Consider the following 25204-nt stretch of genomic DNA (forward strand, 5'->3'; position numbering starts at 1 on the left):
GCCATGGTAACACATCAGGACCAGATGTAGCACAGCTGGCTGTATCTCGAGCTGACACACTGAAGTCAGGCAAGAGAAAATACTTCCTCCTCCCTTTTTCTTTCCTGGTCTGAGAACTCTTCTTCTAACATAAATGTTGCTGCAGTCCTTCAGATTCCAACCGTGTCTGCAGATTAGGTCAAAATAAGGCACCATCTCTATTTCCAGGCTGTACACCTAATTCTTACCATGGAGAAAGGAGAACATGATTTAATGAGGTGGAGCATTTGTCTACAAGAGGCTGATCGTTGATCAACCCAAATTCAGTGCTTATGGCTCTTTGCCGCAAAACCTGCCCAATAATTTACTGGCATTTTTAAGATGGAAGACAGAGGGAAGAAGGCATATTTCTTCCAAATTCTTTTTAGAATGAGCTGGACTATTAAAACACTTATTGAGTAAATAAGTAAACCTATTCCTTTCATACACACTATCTATACTTCCCTCTTTGTCTTGGCAATTTTCTGACAGTAAAGGTCTACGGTGATTCTCACTAGATAAGTTAATTGGACCTTTATGGAACACAGGGTGGGTAGAGACCGTTTGCACCAGAGGGCAGCACAACAATAGTAATAGCTACCATTTATCACCTTATTTTATGTTTGTAATTGTGACTTGTACTTTAGTATACATTATCTCATTTATCCTCAACACATTTTTCGCATGAGGAAACAAGATCAAAAGAATAATTTGTTCAAAGTAGCTATATGTCCATAATTTTATTGCTATACACTCAGATTTGGTAAACTACACATACCATGAACACGTTCTGGTCTTAAATTTATGTTAGGATATTAATCTATGAGCTGCTTTTCCTTTTATTATTGACTTTCTTTAATTATAGAACAGTTTTCAAATGGGAGCAAATAGTGAAAAATTCTTAGGAGAAGATTCTAACACATTAGCATGGCAAGGAACAGAATTGTGTTTTAAAATCAGATCATCCCATCCATTGTGCCAAATGGAATGTGAGAGGCTGTTAGAATTTACGGAAGTAGTCAGTTTCTCCTCCGTGTTTCTAAGCTGGTCAAGCTAAATAGGACTTTGAGTAATTCACTTGAATGTTTGGAGATCAGGCTCAGAGCATTCCTTTATGTGTGAAAAAGTGGCTCATGGTCTCTGTTCCCTGTGGAAACCAGTCCCTTTCCACAAAGAATATGAGATAACTCTGGCAGTTAGGGGCCACGTGGAAATACTATGCTTTAACTTCCTTTATTCAGGGCACATTTTGCTAACAAGATCACCATGAATCCTTTGTTTCCTCAGTCATCAGAGACATGATTTCAAGGTGGTAACAACCTTTCTTACCACCTCAGTCCCTCTAAAGCAAATTGAAGTCGTGGCTTGATTGCTGTTGGAACCCTTAGAATAGATTGGCTGATAGTGAGTAGGTGCAGAATATATACTTTTTTAGTTTAAATCTAAATCTATGCCTTTCAGAGCCAGGATGGCACACGTTGCCAGAGAAGCCCTTGTCTTGGTGCATTTTGTCATTGGTTCATAGACACACTGACAAGGGCATCTGGCCTGCCAATTCTTCATCCTGGTGATAAATGAATTCCAGCACATGACTAAAGACAGTGAGTGTCCCATCTTTCCACTGAATCACCCTTGCTGGGATGGAGTTTAAGTATCCCACAGCTATTGTTTAAAATGGGGGTTGCTTTGTTTTGCTCCATAGTGGCACTGCTTCCTGGGACCGAGGGAGGGAATAGCAAAGTTTGTTACCGAGGGATTCTATGCTTCCATTGCATAGTCACACTCAATAAAAGACACCTTTATAGCAAAATGAATCCGTTCTAAAACTCTGTAATGACTTTGTCAGTTGTTACTGATCATTACTCTTATAAAGGATATCTTAAAATTCATTTAATGTAAGTAACTCTTTGATAGAACTTTATTAAAAATGCAGATGAACTAAATTAAGAAATTTTAAAGAAAGCATTTGCTGAAAAATTCAAGAGATAATTATAGTTATAAAAAGAAAATAAAAAGTACCTAAGAGAAAAGCCTTGTCTGAGAAGCTTAACTCTTACTAAAAGAGATACACGAATTACTTTTCCTTATTGATTCGAGCCAACTTCTTGAGGAATTCCCTTAAGTCACGCTTTGTTGACTGAATCTGAGTCATGCAAATAATGAAAATGTATTTCTTTTAAAAACCCTGTGATTAGAATTGTCATGAATTCAAACTGTTCTTTATTGTAACTGGTATGAATTAGTGAGGTTTTGATAGTAGTACTAGTCACTATCAATTTAATATCAAATGAAGTAAAACTATTTCTCATAGCCTTTTATTAGTGTCATTGCTAAGAATATTAGACAAATCTAAAAGAAAATATTGCTTGGGAAGTTAACACTCTCTTTTGGTATATGATGCCTTTCCCCAATCATCTTTTTCATTGGTGACTTGTCATCTTGCTTTTATCTTATCATTGAGGAAAAAACATATAGCTCAAATGCAGCTCTAAAATAAAATAAAGTAGCATTTTTTATTAAATGCAGAGCAGACTAAACACTTAAAAAGAAGAATTTGATTTCCGAATTTAGATTTGTGCTTGCAGTTTAGTTTTGCTTTGAAATAATCATACTTGCTGGGCAAATATGCCCTTCACAGGCAGATGATGAACTGGTGGGATCTTTTGAGAGTTGTTTGTATAAAATGTCTCACCAATACTCATTGCCCACCCCACTGATGATGTGGTGCAGAATTTGCCATCATTTAATTGATGGTGAATTCCTAAATCATAAGGTCAAGTTCGTGGTAGTCTTCCTTGTAAATACCCAAGTAGGGTCTCAACATGGCAAGTGTCCTTTATGTAGCCACTACAGGGGCAATGAAGTGATTCCATAAAGAGACACTGCTTTTCTCAGGGAGCAGAGCCAGCAAAGGACCTGGGCACTGCAACATAATACACTTTGCAAAGAAGTTTTTATCCCTTTTGGTGTCAGCCTTTTTAACATTTAAAAATTTTTAATTGATGCATAATAATGATACTATTTATAGAGTGCCATATGACATGTCAGTACATGTATATGGTGTGTAATAATCAGCTCGGGGTAATTGGCATATCTATTACCTAGCACATTTATCCTTTCTCTGTGTTGGGAACATTCAGAATCCTCTCTCTCAGCTATTTTGAAAGACTCAATCATTTCCACCCATAGTTACCCTACTGAGTTGTAGAACATGAGAAGTTATTCTTGCTATTCAGCTGCACATTTGTACCTGTTAACCATCCTCTTTCCATCCCCCTACATCCACCCTTCCCAGCCTCTAGGAACCACTATTCTCATCTCTATTGCTGAGTTTAACTTTTAAACCTCCCTCAAATAAATGAGAACCTTCAGTACTTGCCTTTCTGTGCCTGACTTATTTCACTTAGCCTAATGTTCTCTAGTTCCATCCATGTCACAGCCAATGACGGGATCTCATTCTCTTTTATTTGTTAACTATCATTCTTGTCTGATTGCTGAAGAACTCCCTGAGGACATGTGTGACAATAAGAGAAGTGAGTGAGATTTCCACTTGTACTTGGTCCAGGTGCTTGAACTCCTGGGAACCCTATGTTGTATTTGCAAATTCTCTGCCAGAGGGTAACATGCAGGTGTTTATACAGCATCAATTCAGATGCACAGAAGTAATAACCACAAAAGACTTTTAACTCAAGGGAAGTTCAAATGCAAAAGTTATTAACTTTTAGGTTAGTTTAAGATTTAGGGTTATCCCCTTCCTTCATTGAGATGTTCTGCACTGAATGGAAGTACTAAAAAAAAAAAAAAGATGAACATAAGATCTTAAGCAATCATCTCAGCTCAGAGTTCCTATGGAAACCAGTTCCTATCAGTCCTTGAAGTGTCTCCTGTCACTACGGAATGAACACACCTTAGATATTATCCACCAAAAGAGCACCAGTTATTCTTATTCAGGATATAGAAATTGCTGGTGCCATAGCTCTCGGATGTAATAAGGAGTAGTTTACAAGCATTTTAATTCATGGCTATGGATTTTACCCAGTAACTTCAGGTCTGATTTCAGCAGGAACCGTTATTTGACAAAGGTATTCATGGTACTGAGAAACGTTGTCCTATTGATTTAAGCAGCTGATAGATTTAGCTGTCCTCTTTTGAGCATTTGCACATTTCTTGACTTATTTAGAACTGAGATCAAAGATGACTAGAGATCTTATATAGATGTTAATAAATGTTAAAACAAAAGTTAAGCTCAATTTTCTTGGCTCCTGTTGTAACTGGAAAGAACAGCTCATTCACAAGAAGGTAAATTAAAACTTACAAACAGGAAGCCTTGTGCAGTCCAAATGTGGATATGAGATACCTACTTTGATTTTCTTTACCTGTATCACACAGTGAAGAAAATTACATTTGGTAAAGCCTTCTGGACCTTCTGCTCTGGAGGTGGAGGGAAGGAGCAGTCTCTGCTGTTCGTGGCTTTGCTTGTTCCATGGCCTTTGTTCCTGTTGCTGAAGAGGCCCAGGATGAGAACAGTGTCACCCACATCCTTGTGTTCTGTTTTCCTCCCACCTCCTTGGGTTGTGTATGTAGGTGCGTGCTGGCATCTGGGGATCATTTTGCTTTAGAGTAGGTGAGAAACCTTCTTCAGCTTTGCTTAGAGCAAGGCCGCTTTGACATTATGGAGTATCTTATGACTCCTCCAGAGTTCAGCAATCTAGTAAAGGGTGTTGGGCTGACTTTCCCTCTACCTTAAACCATGGCCCTCAATTCTCAATCTCTAAAAAATAAGAATAAGAAGAAACTAAATTCCTACTGACAATAAGTAGTCTAATATTTCAGTTCTGTTACATGGTGTCTTCTCAGAAATGTTTTTATAAGAGAGTAGAGAATCTGTAGGCTGGTAATGCAGCTCTATAATATGAAGGGTATAAAAGGCTTTATTTCAAAAGAAGTAAGAGTTGGTAGAATTACTAATTACCAATAAAATTATGTGACACAGTTTCTAAATTGGGCCTGGAGTAAGAATCAGTTTCCCTATAAGTAAAACAAAGAAAAAATTTTTCCCAATCCACTTGGTGTGAAAATTAATGAAATGGTATATGCGAAGCTCTCACCAGCATTTGTGGCATGAAGCAAGCACCCAATAAATGAAAAAATCTACATCGTCCCTCCTTCCCTACACACACACACACACACACACACACACACACACACACACACACACACACCCTTTTATTTCTATGCACAGAGCTTGTCTATTTACAGAGCTCCATAGGGAATACTCTTTTATCTTATATGTAGCCTTACCTCTGGTCTAATTACTAATTCCAGCTATTACTTTTGGTTCCATTTGTCCTTATTTGGCTTATTCGCAGTGACTTTTGAACCTAATCTATTAAGGTGGCAATTTTAGAATTTATAGAATCTTAAAACTAGAAATTTATTTGGAAGATGAGGAATAGAAAGCCTAAGATATGTAGGTAACTTCCCCCAAGTCATGCTATTTAAAAAAATCTCGATTTTTGGATCGTTGAAATCATGTTTCACAGACACAGCAGAGGTTTTGGTCCTGGTGGGGCAAAGCACTGGATGTAGTTTAAAAAGGGATCTTTGTGAAAGCAAGAGATGACTTTGTAGTGCTAGATGCTTACAAATTGTGCAACCTTATGTGAGGAAGTTTATTTCTCCATTCCTAAAATAATGTCTACCCTACTTATTTTAGAGAAGCATGAGATCCAGATTTTAAAAAATGTAAGTGACAATGTTTATAAACTACAAAGTCCTGCATAAAAATATTTTGTCATTTATTAGCACACAATAGTTTGTATATATATATATATATATATATATACACATACATGTATAATATATATGAATAACAAATAGGTGTCTATATGTCCACATTAATGAATTAATTAATAAAATTATTTGCAGTAAAACCCAATCTTTCATATATTTCTTACAGGTAGTGCCCAATTTATGGTCATCTGTGGTAGGCTTTCTGCAGACTACCAAAGTAGGTCAGCATCTTGGGGCTCAGGCTAAGAATGGGGAAGAATTTCAATGGGACATTGCTGCACTGGAACCCAAGCAAGCCATCTGGAAGCTTAATGTCCCTTTCCTATACAGAATCAAGACACATCGCCTCTGAAGGGCAGGTTCAATGGGGATAGTCAACCACTTTCTGCTTCATGGATGTTAAGATATGCTTTGAGCCTCAGTGGATATTTACTGACATACTGAGATTAACTTCCCTCTGTATGACTTAAAAAAGTAAACAGAATTCCAGTTTCTTACAATGTAAAAATATATGGAGTGCAGGACTGGCAGGGGAGGGCACTCTTCAGTTGACTGGGGATGATGGCTTACAGAATTGAGCAGAAAGAGCATAAGTCAAGCTAGACAAATACTGTAATCCATATGCAGTGTCTGCCAAAGGCTTTGGTGGGGATGATACATGATACAGTAAAAGGAGTACTGAGGCTTTGCCTATAAACCTGGTGTAGTCATTATCTACACTGGAGACCTCCTATAAGACTCTCAACCTCACTGGAACTCAATTTCCCTCATTTGCAAAACAAAAATTGTCATAGGCTTCCCTCCCTGGTCCCTTCTGGTTCGTATATCTTCTGCTTCTGAGAAAAGGCAGTTTAGCCAGGGTTATTCATGTCAACGTGAGTATACCTTCCCCAGGGAAGATGCCTGTCCTTAGAGGTTGCAAAGGCATAATTCTACCCACTTACCTTCTAGGATCTTGTGAAATTTGATTCCAGAGAGAATGTAGGAACATATTTTATAAACTTCAAATCCTGCATCAATACTAACCCATAAATCATGGCTTTAGCTCTTTCAATTTTCTAAGTAAGTAAGCACTCTAGAAAATCAAGACTATGAAAGAAATTCTTTTCATTTTAAAGAGCATTCTTTTGGCTATAGCAAAGGAAAACAAAATTAATAATGATATTTTTTGAAGGAAGAAAACTGAATGTGTTTGACTTGGAACACATCATCCTCTATGTTTCTCAGAATGAGATAGAATTGCTGAATTGTCTTTCTCCATTAAGAAAAATGAATTAAAGTATTTGTTTCTTTTTTCTTGCTATACAAAAATTTAAAGTCTTTTTTTCTTTTCAGACCCCTGAAGTCAGGTGGAACATTGGTATAGATGGCTTTTTGGTTTGATTTTAGCTAAATCATTTTTTTTTCCAGTAAGCACCCTACACACACACACACCAAACAACAACAAGGAAAGGTCATTCCACACATTGGAATGTGTGTTCAAATGATACAGACTCTAGACAAATGGAGGCCAAGAGCTCTTGACATTGTCCAGAGGCTCTTGACATTGCCCAGAGGGAGGTATGGAAGGTCTTTACATACTGCCATCCAAGCTTCCCTGCTTGTTTTTTTTTCTCGTTCATTGTCATTTTATTTAAAGGACTAGGGGATTGTGGGTGGCTAGTAGGCATGTTGTTAAGGACAAGGGAGGAGGGTATGAATGAGTTTAGTTCATGCTTGCCACTGGCTTTGGAGGAAGAGCACCATTGTGACCCCTGGGCCTCTGTTTTCAGATCAAACTCCGACTCCTACAAGATTCCTGAAGAATTGTGAGGAGGTGGGCCTCTTCAGCGAGCTGGATTGCTCCTTTGAGCAAGAGTTCAGGAAGGCTCAAGAGGAAGAGAGCAGCAAGAGGGTAGGTCTGCTGGGGTAGACACCTGGAGAGATGATTCTGGAGCACCTGCTAGAAACTTCCATATAGAAACTAGATGGCACTGCAGATTGCCTTCATGTGGACTTGAAACAGTATTTTATCTATCTATCTATCTATATCTATCCAACTATTTATATCTACCTATCTATTATCTATTTATATCTACCTAGTCTATTTAGATCTATATCTATATCTATCCAGCTATTTATATCTACCTATTATCTATTTATATCTATCTATCTATCTATCTATCTATCTATCTATCTATCTATCTATTTGTAGTGCTGGAGATTCTACCCAGAGCCTTGTGCATGCTAAACAAGCATTCTACTACTACCTCCCCAGCCTTTTAAATTTAATTTAATTTTATGTTCATTTTTTTGAGACAGGGTCTTACTATGTAGCCCAGGCTGGCCTTGAACTTGAGATCCTCCTGCCTGGAGGATCCTGAGTGCTGGGTTTATAGGTGTTTACCACTGTGTGTGGCTGAAGCAGTATTTTATCTATTTGTGAGTGTTGGTCTAATGATTTTTTTCTTTTGAAAACTGATGAATTCCTGTTTTGGTAGCATCAAAACTTGAATAAATCATTGGGAAAAATAGGTATCTGAAATATGAAATTCAGGACCTCCCCCAAAAGTTACCTGGTTCTTAAAGGTGTATCAGATAAACTCATGGGTAAGTTTGTTTTACTTTGCTAATTATCAAACAACAGGGCTTTATGTGGGTGATGAGTGCAAAAGATAAGAGCCAGAGGGTTAGAGAACAGGGGAGTAATTGTCATGGAGGAGAAGGGATTTTCATCTGATGTTGATGCAGGTTGTAACTGTCTGTTTTCCATAATCTTTCTGGTGGTTCCTTACCAGACACAAAATTACTTCCTGTTCATGTTACCTGGTCAGATTATTGAACATCTGTTGCTTGTGAAACAAATACATTAGCTATAAGTGTAGATGGCTTGTTCTTAAAAATGTAAGAAATTCACTTTGTGAAACTCTCAAGAATATATTCGGTTTTGATCAGAATGTTGTTCTGAAATTTTAAAATCAGTTTACAAAATTAAGTCAAGGAGACGGGGTCACAAGTAATTGTGACAAGGATACCTCTTAGTACCTTTACCGAATGCTCACAGTGTGCTAAACAAATTAGACACAGTCCATGAACAGAAACTTAAAATGTGAAAGATAATTGAAAGAAAGGACCAGCAAGGTAGTAATGAATTCTGAAATTCCAGCTGTTCCACCCGGAAAAGAAATTTTAAAAGGTTCTGATATTTCTCTAAGTGTTTCAAAGCCTTTGAATCTTCCTCTATGTGAAATTATTGTAATCCTGTCACCAGATTTTTTATGTCACATTCTCACATCATGGTAGTCCAAGGATTACAGTATTTTAGTCTGTACTGCTTTAGGAAAGAAAATCATGAAACTATGTGACATTGACAAGAGGAGTATGAAATCTCAATTAACTTATTTTATTCATTTATTATTAGTCATTTATCTTTCACCTTTTTTCATACTCCCCTGAAAAATAATATGAAGTGGCTTCTTCTCATTTCTAAACAAACACATGCATAACAATTGAGTCTTGGCAAGTAAACAGTGACGTTCTGAACACGCTAAAAAATTAACTTATAAAAAATAGAATACGTAATATTTCATTGCAATGGGAATAGATTTTAAAAATCCATGAAAGGGAGAAGAAAGTCTTATCTAGTTAATTTCCTCTGGCTGAGTGATAAATTGAGTTCTCTTAGTAGATTTGCATATGTAGAAGACTGATCAAGTTCATTATTTCTCAAGAAGCCAACACTTCTTAAACCAAGCAATAAGGAACATGTGTACTTGGCCCATACTGTCTTCATTTATGAAGTGTATGCCATTGGTTTTCCTTAAAAAATTTACCAAGAACGGTTTCATGATGCCCACGGTAGGGGTGTGGTTTTAGATAGTCTCTATTACATTATTCATGATTTCTTATATGAAAGCCTGTGCGAGGAATTCTTGCAGATCTGAATTCCAGGAAATGGTTTGCTTCCCCTAGGAACTGAAATATTTTCTCCTTGTGGCTATAAGAATCATGCAACTGGTTCTGTTTCTCTTTTCTCTTTGACTGCTAGGTTAACACAAAGCCAAGTTTACTACTTAACTTTGAGAAATTTTTAGAACATTGTGATGAGCGATATTTTACTTCTCTTATACACTAGACTTTCAGTTCTAGTTTATACTTTCTCTGGTCTTGATTTTTCATTAAAAAATATTTTCACACTGTATGTGTTTTGGGAGTTGCTTTAAATTCCTTGTGGGTTGAAGAGTGAGTAACAAATCATTAAATTGAAAAAAATGAAAATAATGAGGTAAGCAACATTGAGAAAGTGGACCATTGCAGCTGCACGACTGTGTGTTTTTCTCTCTTTTAAATGTTGCTCAGAGTCATGGAGTGATTTCATGGTGGATTTGTGGGTGGGGTAGCCTACAGCCTGCCTCCCTCAAGGTTTTGGGCTGGCCTCTTAGGACACCATAATCTCATTTCTAAGCCTCACTTACATGCATTGGGAGCTGAGGCTCCTTCTTCCTTTGTCATGCTTAAAGCAGAGAGGCCAAATCCAGGTTTGAGTGGCCATCTCTACATGAGGGGGTGTTTTCTTGAGGCCTAAAGCACAGTGACTCATCTGGTGGCAAAGTTGAGTGTGTTGGTGGCTTCTACCCTACATTTCTTTGGAAGCCTCAGGGTGAGGAAATGAGGAGCAGGGAGTGTTCGTTCCTCAATCTGACAATATCCTTTTATCTACCCCTTTGGCCAGAATTCTCCAACCGTCAATATCTGTACCATAGTGACATCTCCAGCTCCAACTTCATTTATTCTTTCACTGCTTAAGAAGTAGACACAGGTCCTTATTCAATGCATACCTTACGCTCCTAGAGGGTTATCTTGTCTTTCCTTTTACTCTACATTCAGATGGTCATTTCTATTTAATTCAATATTTCCAACTCTCTTCTGATTTCTTTGTCTCAGAGTCCTTTAATAAGTCTTGCATAGATTCATCAGTAAGCTTTCATAAAGTGGAAGATGGATGGAAGAATTTTTTCTGAAGAATTTGGTTCAAAAAGGCTTCTTGATGTGCTAAATGCTTTATACAACAATATTGAGAAGATTAGGATGGTCATGCCCTTCACCCTTAAATTTCTAGCTGATGTTTGGTCTAGAAAATTCTATGAAGGAGAAAATAGAGAATCGATCCTTGCTTAGTTTGTATGGCTAACCATTGGAGAAAATTCCATTGTACAGAATCTATCACTAAACCTAACATCCTTTTCCAAAAGCATCCAAATGTGTGTATAAAGTGACAACTTACCTATGGCTTAGAACTCAGGCTAGTCCATATCCTGAAACATATATGACATTTTTGTTGATCAGTTTTCATTCAGGAAATATATTTGGGTACCCATCACATAGCCAGGCATTGTACATAGTACTGGCGAAACAGATCACTGAATATAGATGAGAAAAAACAAATAATAAAAAGCCAGTGTCTTCCTGAAGTTTACTTTTGTGGACAAGACAAACAATAAAAAAATGGAAATACTTGTAACATGTCAGAAGGTGATAAGTGCTATGGAGGTAAGTGCAGCAGGGAAGGGGATCAAGGGAGGACTGGGCACTGTTAGAAAGAGCAGCTATGGTCAGTGACCATGTGAGCAGAGACCTGAGGAGGAGAAGGCCTGAGCCAGGTGCACACTGGGGAGTGCTCCAAGTTACGACAACTAAAATGCAAAGGCCTGAGGCTGGATGATGAGCTGCATGTTGAAGGAGTTGCAAAGAGGCCAATTTGGCTGGAGGAGGGTGTGGAGTAAGTGCAGGAAGGCAGCTTCAGGAGGGCCATGCAGGTCATTGAAGGGCTTTACTTGGAATGAGATGGGGAGTCTTAGGATAGTTCTGAGCAGAGGAGTGATAGGATCTGACTTAATGTTTTATAAAAATCACTTTGGTTGTTAAGTTGAAAGCAAATTGTTGGTAAGCAGTGGCAGAAAGAGGATATAGAAAGAATCTAGGTTAAAGATGGTAGCAGATTTGCTCAAAGTGAAGATGAAGGAGTAGTTAGATTCTAGATATATTTTGAAGATAGAGGCAAAAGATTTGGTGGTGGATTATACTGGAAGTTAACAGGAAGAGGAGACTCGAAGATGAGCTCAGGCTTTTGGCTTGTACAGTTAGAAGGATGGAGTGACCTGTAATAGGAGCAGGTTTGAGGGAAAATTGGGAGGTTTGGGTTTCAGGGATGAAGAGAAGCCTGAAGATGCAGATTTGGTGCTGATGGCATAAAACTGGTGTTTCAGTACATGGAAACAGATGGAATCACCTGGGCCAGGAGTGAAGGGAGATGAAGAAGAGAGGGCTGAGCATGGATCTAACTAAGCAGAGTCTTCCAGAATCCCCCAAGACAGAGTGGTCAGCCATCTTCAGTGACCAGACCTGATGCCTAAGACATGAGGTGTGAGGAATGAAGTCAAGAACCCCAGCCCTTGCAGGAAGGTTGAGTAGAAAATTGGTGTGCTGATTTTGTGGTCCATGTTAGAGGAAAGAAAAACAAAATAGATTTTAAAACAAGAAAGAGAATTCTGAAAGAGAGTGTGAAGTGACCTTTTAGTAAAAAGAGAGAGAAATTGAGTAGGACACATCTAGGAAGCAGGAGATAACTTCAAAGTTGTGTGTGTGTATGTGGTGTATGTGTGGTGTGTGTGTGTGTGTGTGTGTGTGTGTGTGTGTGTGTGTGTAAGGAAGGAATGGCTATTGAAGGGACTAAAAATGAACTCCTTTGTCTTGTTGAGAGAAATATAACATTACAGCTTAACATGGTTAAAAACCCTGAAGATGAAAAGCACTGTGTATAAGTGCAAAGTGTTATTTTCCCATAGGACCTAAATATGAATCATTATGCTGATGCAGAAATAGCAAATTAGGGTATTTCCATGCTCTAGAATTCCTACCCAAATGATGAAAAGTGCAGTCTATCCTCTGAGGGTGTTGACTGTTTTAACTCAAGGGACCAAGGGACGAGCCACAGTCTTAAGATCTTGGATCACAACTCAACAGGAGTCACAGAACAGGGCATGGACAGGTCAGCCCCAGCTTAGAAAGTAGTTCTGTTCAATATGATTAAATTCTGCACCTATAAATAATGTTACCTGATGTCACCAGTTGCTTGGAGAAAAAGGGTGCAGCCAGGAGGTCCTTTGCCTTCTTACACTGTCTTGCTCCTACTAGCACTAGCGGGCATGACTTCTTTCTGGGGAAGGTATGAGTTGAGTGCTGCTGGGTGGAAAATAAGATACCAAGTTGAGTAAACTTGCAACAGCTGCATGTTTCCAGTTATGAACATGTTGCATCTAAGATATTTGTGTAAAATAATCCCTCCCTCCCCCAGAAGTCTGGAGAAAAAGAATATTCTGAAATCTAAACTAGGTTTTATCCAGGTTTTGAAAAGTCACTGTGTTGACTTAATCCTAGTAGATGAGACTGTTTTTGATCTTTTCCATTTTTTATCAGCATGACTGAAAGGAAACACCCATTGACAATGATACTAGAGATGGCATGGGACTTCTTCCCACATCCCAGTGACTGGGAAACCCAAGGCTTATACTATAAGGATTCTTTTTGTCTTCCTGTTTCAGCATACTACAAATGTAAATCACTTTCAACTTCCTCCTTATAGGTTAAAATTATCCCTGAACTTAGATGGAATTTGGCTTGATCTTTGCATCCACTCAGGGGAATGACTAAACCAGTGGATAGACTGGAAGCTATTTCATGTTTTAGGTCACTGGGATTTAGGAATAATGAGCACGGTCCTAACAGGGATTAGGAAGAGTTGGTGTCTACTGTCACATATGTGAATAAATTAGGTCCTGTCTCAAATTTAAAACGAAATGGGCAATAAAAATATAGGCTTTTGTTTGTTTTTCGTGGAAAGTCAGGGTATCCTCAATGCAGCAAGATATATAGTGTATTGTCTTGCAAAGAGTGAATACAATATCAACTATCTCTGATGTGGATGAGGGAGGCCTCGACTTGCAGGAGAACTGAGTTGGATACCAGGTATTCATCATCTGCCTTGGAGAGTTTATATATTTAGATAATTTGAACCTCAATAGAAGAGTCTTGAAAACCTCACATTCACAGTAAAGAAAAATATTTTACCTGTTGAGACCAAGCACTTAACTGCTAATCCTAAATTACTTGTGGCAGTTTGAAGTTCTGTCTTTAGCCAGCATTATAAGGCAAATTAAAATGGGGAGGTGGTGGACCAGTACTTGCACACAAATGTCTCTTAGTTTGTGGTAAGTTTTATTATTCTCTGAGTTAAGTATTAATTGTTTAAATTATTTGTCACAGATTTTATATATATATATATATATATATATGTATATGTGCATGTGTGTGTGTGTATATATATATATATACATACATATGTATATATACAGTTTTTTTCTATTGCATGACATTTGTTCTGGTGAGATTGAGGTAAGCCTCTGATATCTTTTTGAGAATAAATCCAAAGCATCCAGAGTCTTTGGTCTGTATTAGAAAGGTTGTTCATTTTGTGCCTGTAATAGGTGTTCTCATCTGAGGTACTGGTGTTTCCACTGAAAGCTACAGAGTAGGAGAGACTGGGAGAGGGCTCCAACCCTGTCTGATATATAACATGGTGATTGCTAGAGGAATATGGGCATTAATTTGTGCAACCTCTATTTCTGGTGGGAATATTTCAGAAGAAATAGCATTTGCTTGCAGTATTTCCTGCTCACTTGTGACTAGGTATGGTAATGATCAAAGTATTTACATATTTGTGAAACATATTCAGGTCCACATGGAGCATTTTAAACATATAACTGATGTTAATTTGATTTGGGCCCCTCTAGTTAACTGGGAATAATTATAGGTGATTATACTAATAATATTTTCCCCATTTGAAATGCAAAGAGGTAAACTATGAAGAGAGGCAAAAAGGGAGCTTGTGGGTGGTAGGTACTTGTGGCTTGCTCTGTTTTTTTTTTCTTACCTCTATGACTGTCTCTGCCTCTTTGTCTTTTGGATGTATCCACTCAGGTGGCTTTATTTGTACTTTCTCTTCAGAAAACCCTCAAGTCTCAGAGCTTCACAGTCAACTGGACCCAAACAATTCCTTTATCTGCACATTCTACCCTCATCATGGACCTAAGATTTAGACTCTAACTTTAGAAGCACCTGCTACTAATGATCCTGCTTAAATATTCCCCTACTATTTGTAATGCAACTTGCCTAAAGCTGTCCTCAGGTCTTCCCATACAGACTCACCACCATGTCTGACTCCCCTGGTTCTGTCAGAGGCAAATTTCACCTACTCTCTGCAGGATTCAACTTTGCTCTCCTACCTTCCTTTGCTCCACTCAGTAGGGGCAATCAGTGTCCTTGCATCTTCCCTTCCCTTTCCATCTCTTTTACCTCAAGCTAGAGCATTGCTGAGAGTTCCAAGAAAGTTACTTGACCTCTAACATAACTTCAAAGACTTGAAGTGTTATTGTAAAATGAGTGCATTTTTTTTAACACAGAAAACCAACTGAAATGTTTACTGGTTAAAAAAAATGTTCTTGAAGCTGTTCTCCTTCCTCATGTAGTTGAGTAAAAAGTTGATTGAATGTGTGACAAGGTAGAGGCATTGCTGTGATGCATCATGGTGTAGAAGAGAAGCCTATGGAAGCTTTATCGACATAGCATTGTGCCATATCAGGTCCTGGTTCTACAACATCTGTGCATGAAATGTATGCAAAAGGACCAAGAGTGGGGGATTGGGTGCACTAAAAATCACAAGGACTCCCCCTAAAAAAATACTCCAAGCCCCAGTAAAGCCGTGGAGTTTCACAGGCACTCCAGTCAGCTCAGACTCAGCCTGCAAAGGCTACTTATTTGGTCTGGCTCTGCTTTTGCCTTCCCATCAGGCAGCCTTACTGTAGCTGAAAATTAGTGCAATTGAATTATTTGGCTAGAATGATCCTCCCTAAAACAATTATGAAACTCAGCTTTAAGGACCGAAAAAAAAAAGGAGCTGTTTTTCCCAGCAGGAGTGCCTGTGAGAGTGATCTCTCTGCTCCAGGCTTGGTTCTCAGCCTGTTTAAATCCTGTCTTACCTGACCTGAGCCAGGCAAGCCAAGAAGGGATTTCAAGGTATTAACCCAACTGGAATCACAACATGGAATGGACACTCTCCTCTGAAGGAACCAGTTTGCAGCTGTGAGTAATTTGGAGTTTCCAAGACACCAGACAGGCGCACAGAGGTAGTATGTACCTGGGTGCAGGAGGCCATTGCCTGTGGGACAAAGTCCACACTGCCCAATACAGGGCCTTCCATGGATGCTCCCACAGGCAAGCAAGAAAACAGATCTGCTTTTTGGGCCAGACAAAATGACTAAGAGTTGAAGCTTCCATTCTAGGAAGAAAACAGCACTCACTTTTGGAAAATTGGACCAAATGTTACATTCTCTGAGCATCGGTAGGTAAAGTCACTTACCTGGGCCCCTCACAGAGATGTGAGATGAAACTGACATTGTAAAAAGAGGAAAAGAAAAGAATATAATAGTTGCAAGAGATCTCCTTTGCTTCCCTCATGTCATAAATCCAGGTGGACATTAAGAATGGATAGGTGCAGATATGGGAATGATTTACTCTGGGAACCTGGCTTAGCATTTGTGTGTTGTTAAGTTATTTCCATACTGATAAGTCTGAGGGCAGGAACTAGGATTCCGAACATTCCTCGTGGCCATATTTCCAACCTGTTGGCTGTCAACTCAAACCTGCAGTGCAGTCACCAACTTTGGCATCAGAAATATGCAGGGACATTTCCCTTTTTCTTTACCCAGTGACCACCAAAGTCCAAAGACCTAGAAAAATTTATGAAAGGGTGAACTTTACCTGCATTCCTCACTTTCTGGAATTAGCATTTCTGGCAAACCAGAAGGGCTCATAAGTTGGTTGGGTTGGAGATGAGATCAAAATGTTCCCTTGGACAGTAACTTACAGTGTCACCTGTCTACTCTGCTCCTCCTGTGCACAGTGGGACACCTGCCACAAACTTCTCTGGACCTTGCTGGGCTCCTTTTTTCCTCTGTTTTGTGGGACCTTAAAGGCCACTGTTTAGTCCGTCAGTGCCTTTGACTCAGCTGTGTGTGATGTGCCCTGATATCTTGTGTGATTCTCTAGTGAAGTGGAATATTCCAGGTTTTTACTCCTGGATCTCCTTTAAGCACAGATTTTCTAATAAAATTCCCTCATGACTGGCAAGATGAGACCAGTGTATAAATGATATTTTGGACTTCAACCCAAAGTGTGTTACTTTGTGTGACTGTTTTGGAGCTAGAAGTGTATGTGAGGAAATGTCCCACCTACAAGCAAGCATGCTTTTTATTGTCCAGCACTGTGGGGGCTCCCAGTCCTCTCTGTGACTTTACATTTCAGATTTAGTGTGGCCACAGCCATAGGCCTTCCCTGAGATCTGAATTATGTGCAGAAAAATCATCTTCTGTATGAAAACTTTGAAAGTTGATCACAGTGCTGACTGAATCCTGCCTGGTTTTGGGCTGGACACAGCCTTTTTCTCTGGCTTTATATTGGGATGGGGTCTTATTCAGCCTCTGCTAACAGTCATCTCCCTGAAGAAGAGAAACCGTGTGTTTGGTGAGACTGTCAGTTGATTGACTACAGATGATGCAGTGCTGGGCATTCTGAATCACAGTCTCTCTCAGAAAAGTCATCTCTTTTCTGGCTTCCAGGATGATTTGTTATGCACAGAGCTTAGGAACTTTCCCCGGGGGATTTATGAACATAATGGTGTTGCTGCATTTGTTGGCTCCATTGGGCCAGGCATTTCTGTCCATTTCTCTTTCACCAGAGTGACCAGAGCTTGGGGTGGGAAAACCTGGAACCCTTAGTGCTCTAGAATGTAGACTATCCATGAACCCCATCCCTGTAGCCCCATTGGTTACTCTCCCAATGTCAGAAGGGAACAAAAAGATCTAGAAATCTGGCATCACCTTTTGTGGTGTGGTGTGGTGTGCCCAAGAGCTCTGTTCTTTGCTGCTTGGCCACCTGAAAATGGCCTCCCTACATTTCTTGTGTTATTCCCATGAGCTTGGGCATGGGTTGTGGAGCTGTGATGTGTTGTGTTGTCCAAATTCTGGGTGAGAATGAGAAATCTGACTTCAATTTCATCATTCTGTAAAAATAACATTCATTTTTCACCTATAAAATGGGACTTTTACTAACTTTGAAGTTATAAACATAGGTGCCTTGAATATATTGCAATCTGAAGGATAGAAATTATAACTGATTCCTAGGCACAGGGTGGAGGTTCACATGTCACAGCAGCATCTTATCTAGAATGTTGTTCTGATGTTGATTGTACGCATCTGAAAGAGCTCTGGGAATAAGAACCCAAGCTCCACACTGATAGAGACAATAAGGCAGTGTGACCTTACTGCTTGAAAGGGCTTCTTTTCTCTGTACCTTGGGAGTAGGGAAATAGCTCCTTGTTCCAATTTCTGCTGGAGTGTTTTACTTTGTTTTATAAGAATGTATATGTATATGTGTGTAAGCAAAGTGGGCAATCTAGGCTTTGGGAATAACTCTTTGTTTATTTTTTACTTTTCTATGAGTGCATATTAATTATACAAAGGGGTTTCATTGTGATATTTCCATAAATGCATATACTGTATTTTGATCAAATTCACCCCCTTTATCACTTTTTTTTTTGCGGTACTGGGGTTTGAACTCAGGGCCTACACCTTGAGTCAATCCACCAGCCTTTTTTTGTGAAGGGTTTTTTTGAGATAGAGTCTCCTGAACTATTTTGCCCGGGCTGGTTTTGAACCATGATCCTCCTGATTTCTGCCTCCTGTAGCTAGGATTACAGACGTGAACCACCAGCACCCAGCTCTATTGCTTTTTCTGGTTTCCCCTCCTCCCTTTCAGAAACAATTTTTAATGGGTTTTATTATTCTTTTATACATGCATATGAATTGCTTGCCTATTTCTTGGAAGTTCTGGCAGGTATCTTGATCATAACCTAGAACTGTTTACAATGTTCAGTTCAACACCAGCTATACCAGACATTTGCTATCAAAGACAACCATATGCTGCTCTCTGGGGAGATGGCATGACCGAGGTGTCCATCAGTTGAGTGTGAACATAGAGTTGATTTCCCATTAGTGGTGATGGATTTGCATAGAGCTAAGCACACATGGCCTCCCATGGACCCCCTTGTGACCAGAGGTACATAGTGCAAGACAGCTGCAATCACAGGAGAGAGGAGCTCCTTTGACCTCATTAGTGTTGTATTGAATTCAACAGTCACAAGCCACAACCGCCCAGTTCTATACTCCTAGTACAATTTTTATAGGAAAAATGTCAGTTCTTAACACTGATGGAACATTCCAACTGTTATTTTCTCTTCTGCGATTTTATATTTTGCCCCTTCCTAAATCCTACTACCTTTTGACAAAATCTCACAAATATCTAAATCATGGGACAGTGGTTTGTTGTTAAAAAAAAAAACTTGAGATCTCACATTTATGCTTTATGTCAAACTGAAGGTGCATTTGTGGAGAAATGCCCATGAAGCTCACATAGAAAGGAGGCCATACATGTCTGACCTCTGAGGATGGGTTGATGCCAAAAAGAAAATATGAATGGTCCTAGGAAGGGCTTAGAAGGAACTTTTCCACAAAAATCCTCTGTTTGGTTTCTTCGTGGGATTTATTCAGCTTATCCTTCTGGACTTACTGGCTTTTTATCAAAGGGTAAGCAATCTTCCAACAGAGAGCCATTCCCTCTAGATGATCTAGCTGACTTGGGGCAGCCTTCAAACATCAGCTGACAACTTGCTGAACTACGTATGTTTACCCAGTTCTTCCTTCTTAATTTTCAAGTCATGGCACTTGCTTCCTCTTCCTCAGGCCCCAGGCTTTTGTGGGGCCTCTTCCTTTCAAGTTTGCCACTGAGACCATTTGACATATTAGCCCACTAGAGAATGAGGTCCAAGCAAGGATTACCAATATTTGCATTCCCCTTTCCTGTCCATAGAAGAGAAGAAAGAGACCAAGCCGGATTTTAAAAAGTGATCCCCACTTCCTACAAGCCCCTGGCAGAGGGAACGTGCCCCTCGTGCCAGATCTCGTTCCTAACAGCTGTTTGGTGATTCGGTGTCACTGGGCTGACTGTAAAAATCAGGCATATCCTTTTAATTACCTGTTCATATTTCAGCAGTGCCGAGCTCTGTGGCACAGGGAGAGGGGATAAGCCTTCATTGTAATGGACTTTTAGTAAGACTATCTCTGAGATAAGAGTCCTAAATCTTGGCAGTCTCTCTGGAGCACACACTTTGTGATTGCACACAAATTCTTGGCTCCCCAGAGCCGTGTTGTAAATGGAGTGGGGCATGCAGGGCTGGGTAATAAGATACTGCAGATACATTTTAGAGCAAGGTGCACTTTTGCTTATTTATGAAGATAGACATGCTGGTTGAGGGCTTAATCACAGCTGATAAATCATTTTAAGAAAGCCTATTAGAACCATATGCTGATTTTTTGCATTAATATAGTGTGTCTGTTTCCAGTCTAATAAGACAGGGGTTTTTTTCCTCATGTGCTCTGTGCCTCTCCAGTATGGACTATTTATCTGTTTAAATGATATCACTTGTGTGGGAGCATTTATCTCTTTAAGAGGTATCATTAATAAAAGAAGGTGAAAGGAAAGGGGTGGGGGAGAACTAAAGGTGCCCATTGCATAGAGCCTGTGTGTGAGTGTGTGCATTTGTGTGTTGTGTGTGTGTGTGTGTGTGTGTGTGTGTGTGTGTTTATGGTATTACAAAGGAAAGAATCAAAAAGCTGAGAACAGGAAACATCTCAATTAGTTTCGGAAGGCCGTGGAATAGTCTTCACTTGGCATAAGGTAGTCATTTCAGCCCAGGTGGTTATAATACTGTAGTAAAAGATTATCTGAAGTTGGGGGTGGGGTGCACTGACATTTTGGTTACCTCACTTCTCCCCAAGCTAGCAGAGGTTGGCCCCAGGAACAGGTCCCAAGGCTCTTTAATGAGAGCCATATTGGGGCTCCAGCTCTGAGCCAAGCTCTGTTTATCACTAATTGCAGGGGTGCCTTGCAGATCTTTTCTATTATTTCCTGATTATACCCTCATTCTTTTTGTTATCTTGCCAAAATTCAAACAGTAATAATTGCATGATTTATTGTTTATTTATAACCCTTCTACTGCTTCAATCCGTGTATTTAGTAGATTTTAAAACAGCAATAGCTTTAACTAAATGACTGGATTTCTTTTATCTACCACAGAAAAGTCATGTATTTGTGACTCTTGCTAGGCATTCTTCAGGCCTTCCCTGCTCTTCTTTCTCCAGAACACTGACTTGGACTATATACACGAGGGCTGTTTTTAGTGTGCAGAGACAGTCATGTGCCAGAAAACTGTTTTAGGAAAGGATATTAATTTATCCTTTAGGATTATATCCAGGTTGGGTTATATGACTCCAAAGTTTCCTTCCAACTCACAGTTTCCAAGATAGAGATAAGTGAGAAGCCCATTTTATATGTATTTAGATATAGTGGGGGGAGGTACAACATCAAATTATTAGACATTGTGGTTATAAACTAGCAGGTATAAAACTCGCTAGCATTCACTAGACTTCCGTTCTAGAAGTTTAGACTGTGTTACTCCATGATCATCAAATCAGCCTTTGAAGATGGATGACTTTAACCTTCATTTTATATAATGAGAAGTTAGAGATTAGAATTTAAATAATTTCCAGAAAGTCACAAAACTAGGAAGTTGGAGGTCCAGTGTTCATATTCAGGGCTGTCTGTGGAAAATTTCAGTGCTAACCGCTACTTCAGACTGCACCTTCCTTTATTTCCTTATCTTGCATGTGTATTTTAATATCATTTACATTTTAGCAAATGTCCAGTGGAGGCTTATCAAACATGAAGCCACATGCAACCTCCACAAATCCATGAACACATCATGAGGGTGCCCACTGTCCTACCTAAGTATGCCGTGGAGTCTCCAATCCCAGCTCCAAATTCTTCTGCATTCTGCAGGTAGCTGCAGGAAGTATGGCTGGCACTGAAACCTCAGAATGAAAGGCAACTTTGGTGGCATTTTTTAGTGCCACCAAAGACAGGCAATCTACCATGTCTTCCCTGCCCACTTGCAGTTCCAAGCCAGGCATGGGACAATTCTCTCATCAATTCCATTCTGTGAGTGACATCCACTTGCTGTGAGATGTTTCCTTCCATGCCTAGTCCTAGTGACGGCAGCCTCCCTGGAGGAGAATGCACATTTGTGGAGTGGGGACGTATTTAGAGCTTATGCAGACTCTGGTATAGTATACTGTTGGAGTGGCTGCTTTGAAGAGGGGACACTCAGGAGGCTGTTGCTGTTAGACTGTTTGGGCATGGCCTAGGGATTCATGGTGTTGCTGTATCTCATAGGATCTCATAGGAGTTTCTAGATCTCATAGGAGTTTTGGCAGAGGAGTAGATTAGTCTCTGGTATACAGGCTGTGGTTAGTATATGTGTTTAAATGTTGGGTCTTAAAGGAATGCTTTGCACGCACCCTCCCTCTATCCCCAACTTCCTCCACTGGGAATGTTTCCATGATGTCCTCCCAATTCAATCCAACAAATGTTTATGGAGGCCTTAATATGTCCCAGGTGCTGTGTGAGGTGGGCCAGGTGCCAAGGCTACATTCTAGTGGGGGAACAGATAGTTGTATAGGGGAAAGTTTGGCTTTCTTGATGGGTCCTAAGCTCTCGTAGGATCATGTGTACAGTAGAAAGAGCATGGGTGTGGCTACTCACGTTAGCTGTGTGTTCTTCTTGATCTGACCCCAACTTACTTTTCTAGTTTCCTTTCTCATTTGTCTGTCTGCTCCAGGAAAATAGAATAAGCCATCCTTTTCTAAACCTGTCCCTTCCACACAGTGCTTGCTCATATGGTTATTTCCTCTTTCAAGGTCTTCTCCTTCCCTTCAACTTTGACCAAATCCCTATAACCCATCTGTGTCATATGCCATCTCTGGGAAGCCTTCTGTGATGCCCTTTTCTGATGCAATCCCTAGCTCTCCTGAATTCTGCCCTGCTTTTTCAACTCTTCTTATGGATCTCTCAACTTCTTCTCTGGTGTTTTAATATTTTCTCTACCTGCTCCAGGATTGTGAGCGGGACTCTGCCTGCCCTGTCATTCCCAGCAGCATTCTTACACACAGATGAAGCCTGAAGAACTATTGAGATGAGTGAGAATGACTAAATATGAATGAATGGATGAGTTTCCTTATCCAACAGGGTAACATTTACCAGGAAGTTCATCTGAGGAAGGAGAACTGCAGAGCCTTCTATGTCTAAGGTGAGACACCTCCTAAACAGGTTTAGTAACCATTTTCTTTACAAGAAATTTACTAATTGTTGAAGGAGGCAGGATTACTGAGGTTGGAAAAAACCCAATACATAGTATTGTTTAACAGCCATATTGTGTAGAGAATCTTGAGTTGAAAGCAAGAAGGCTTTAAATTCAAAATTCATCTATTCATTCAGCAGAGCCTATATGTGTTTGTAATTGGGATATAGTGAAATGTCACTCAGAACACAGGCACTTATAATAAAGTATGACAGATGTTTTGTGCCATAATAAAACAGGGCTAAGCTAAGGATTTCCTAAGTCATTATTTGTGTGTGTGTTTGCATGTGCATGCATGCATGAATGTGTGTGGTGGGGAGAGTGGTAGGTATCAGTGGTAGGTCTTGGTTAATTAGAATAACATATTCTCCTGATCTGTAAGATGGCAACTGTTGATCTATAAGTGGCAATTAATTGTCTCGTTGGATGTGAGTTCATGATAAATGAAACCTCATTAGTAATACACCATAGCTTGTATGCAGTGGGTCTTGATAATTCTTGCTCTCAGAGTATTCACCATAAATACACTCAAGAAACAGAGGCTGCTGAGATTTCAGTGCCAAATCTATGATCTGAAATTAAGCAAATACTGTACGCTCATAACTTTTCCTGGATTTTAGGTGGTGGTTGTGACTCAAAAATCCCTTTCATCGCTGCAGAGTTCCCAGAGACTAAAACCTTCCAAAGGCTTTAGTCAAAACTCAGAGGTGGGTTTAGATTCTATGATCCATACTGAGCAGGAGATAATCTTTCTGTTGTTACAGGTGATTATTATATAAATCAAAAGCCTGAGGGCTTCCCCAGAGTTCCCCTTCACAGCTCAGGTAATGCAATATACCTGATATTTATTTTTAGGAAGGTTTGGCAGATGTTAGCTAGTCTGACTTCCAGGTCAGAAAAAATGTTCAAGGATGATTTGTTCAGAACAATATAGAAGTACTCATGGGGTCAATCGATATCAGATCATAATGTCTTTAGAAGACATTCACCCATTCTTCAATTCCTAACTCACGGAACTGTTTATCCAGCTTATACCATCTCACTTTGCCTTCCTTGGCATTTGAGCAACTTCCCAGAAAGGTATGTTTCTTATTCTATCAGCATTTTGACTGCTGTAGAACATTGTTGGGAAAGAAAAATAAACTCTTACTTTGGGCAGATCTACTATCAAAGTGGACTTCATGGTTTAGTCCAGTTTGACTTGATTGGAAAAACTACTCTATATGGTCATATGGACCGGTCATGCTGGCCAGCTATGCAAAAAAGAGGTGATCCCTGCCTGCCAGTTCTGGTCCTTCAGGGGTAGAGGTCCAGGAGAGAATACAGGTCCATGAATAGGCACTACAAGCTGGGAGCACCAGCCTAAACCATACAGCTCATTCATTCTGCTGGTCTTTTTTTGTCATAAATATTGCAGACCCAGTGAGGTCCTCCATTCTGTTCTTGTAGTATTTAATTCATCCAGATTTTATTACTTCTGTGACAGTGGGTGGTTAATGTGTGGATACCTTCTCTGTACCCTTTACCAAAAATGGGGAAAATTGTGAAATAGTAGACCACTGGTGGTTGGCAGAATCACCACTTTTCCACCAGATACCAGAGGAAGGCAATCTATCAGGATATTAGAGCTGAGACCTGACATACACCTTGGTGTTCCTGTGAAAGTATGCATGTCAAAATGGGCTTTTCCAACTCCTATGAACTAGTTTGTGTCCATCACACCCATCCTCTTTCTCCAAAGACTAAAATTTCCCCCCAGTATGAGCATGACCTCCTTTTGTTACTAGAACAAGATAACCCTAAGGCCAATGCCATGCAACCACTTCTGTATCAGTGTCTACCAACATGTCTTCCTGGGAACACTTCTGAGAACTGTCCTGTGTCAGAATCACCAACATCACCTGGGACCTTGTAAAAATACAGATTCTGGGGTCCCACCCTAGACAGATGCTTGTGTGACATGTTTCCATAATGCTGATACTCTTGGTC

The 25204-nt window shown here is 39.7% G+C and overlaps 1 protein-coding gene across 4 annotated transcripts in view; it reads left to right on the forward strand.

Moving 5' to 3' along the window:
* Creb5 (cAMP responsive element binding protein 5) overlaps window positions 1-25204 on the forward strand; it is a 403062-nt gene that overhangs the window by 83527 nt on the left and 294331 nt on the right. For 3 of the 4 annotated variants that reach the window (XM_074065197.1, XM_074065198.1, XM_074065196.1), the window contains exon 4: window positions 7584-7705. The exons of the other annotated variant lie outside the window; for it this stretch is intronic. In XM_074065197.1, the coding sequence (XP_073921298.1) occupies window positions 7584-7705 (122 nt within the window). The remainder of the gene's footprint in view (window positions 1-7583; window positions 7706-25204) is intronic. 4 annotated transcript variants of the gene reach the window in all.

Source organism: Castor canadensis, chromosome 2 (genome assembly GCF_047511655.1).
Source record: "Castor canadensis chromosome 2, mCasCan1.hap1v2, whole genome shotgun sequence".
NCBI lineage: Eukaryota > Metazoa > Chordata > Mammalia > Rodentia > Castoridae > Castor > Castor canadensis.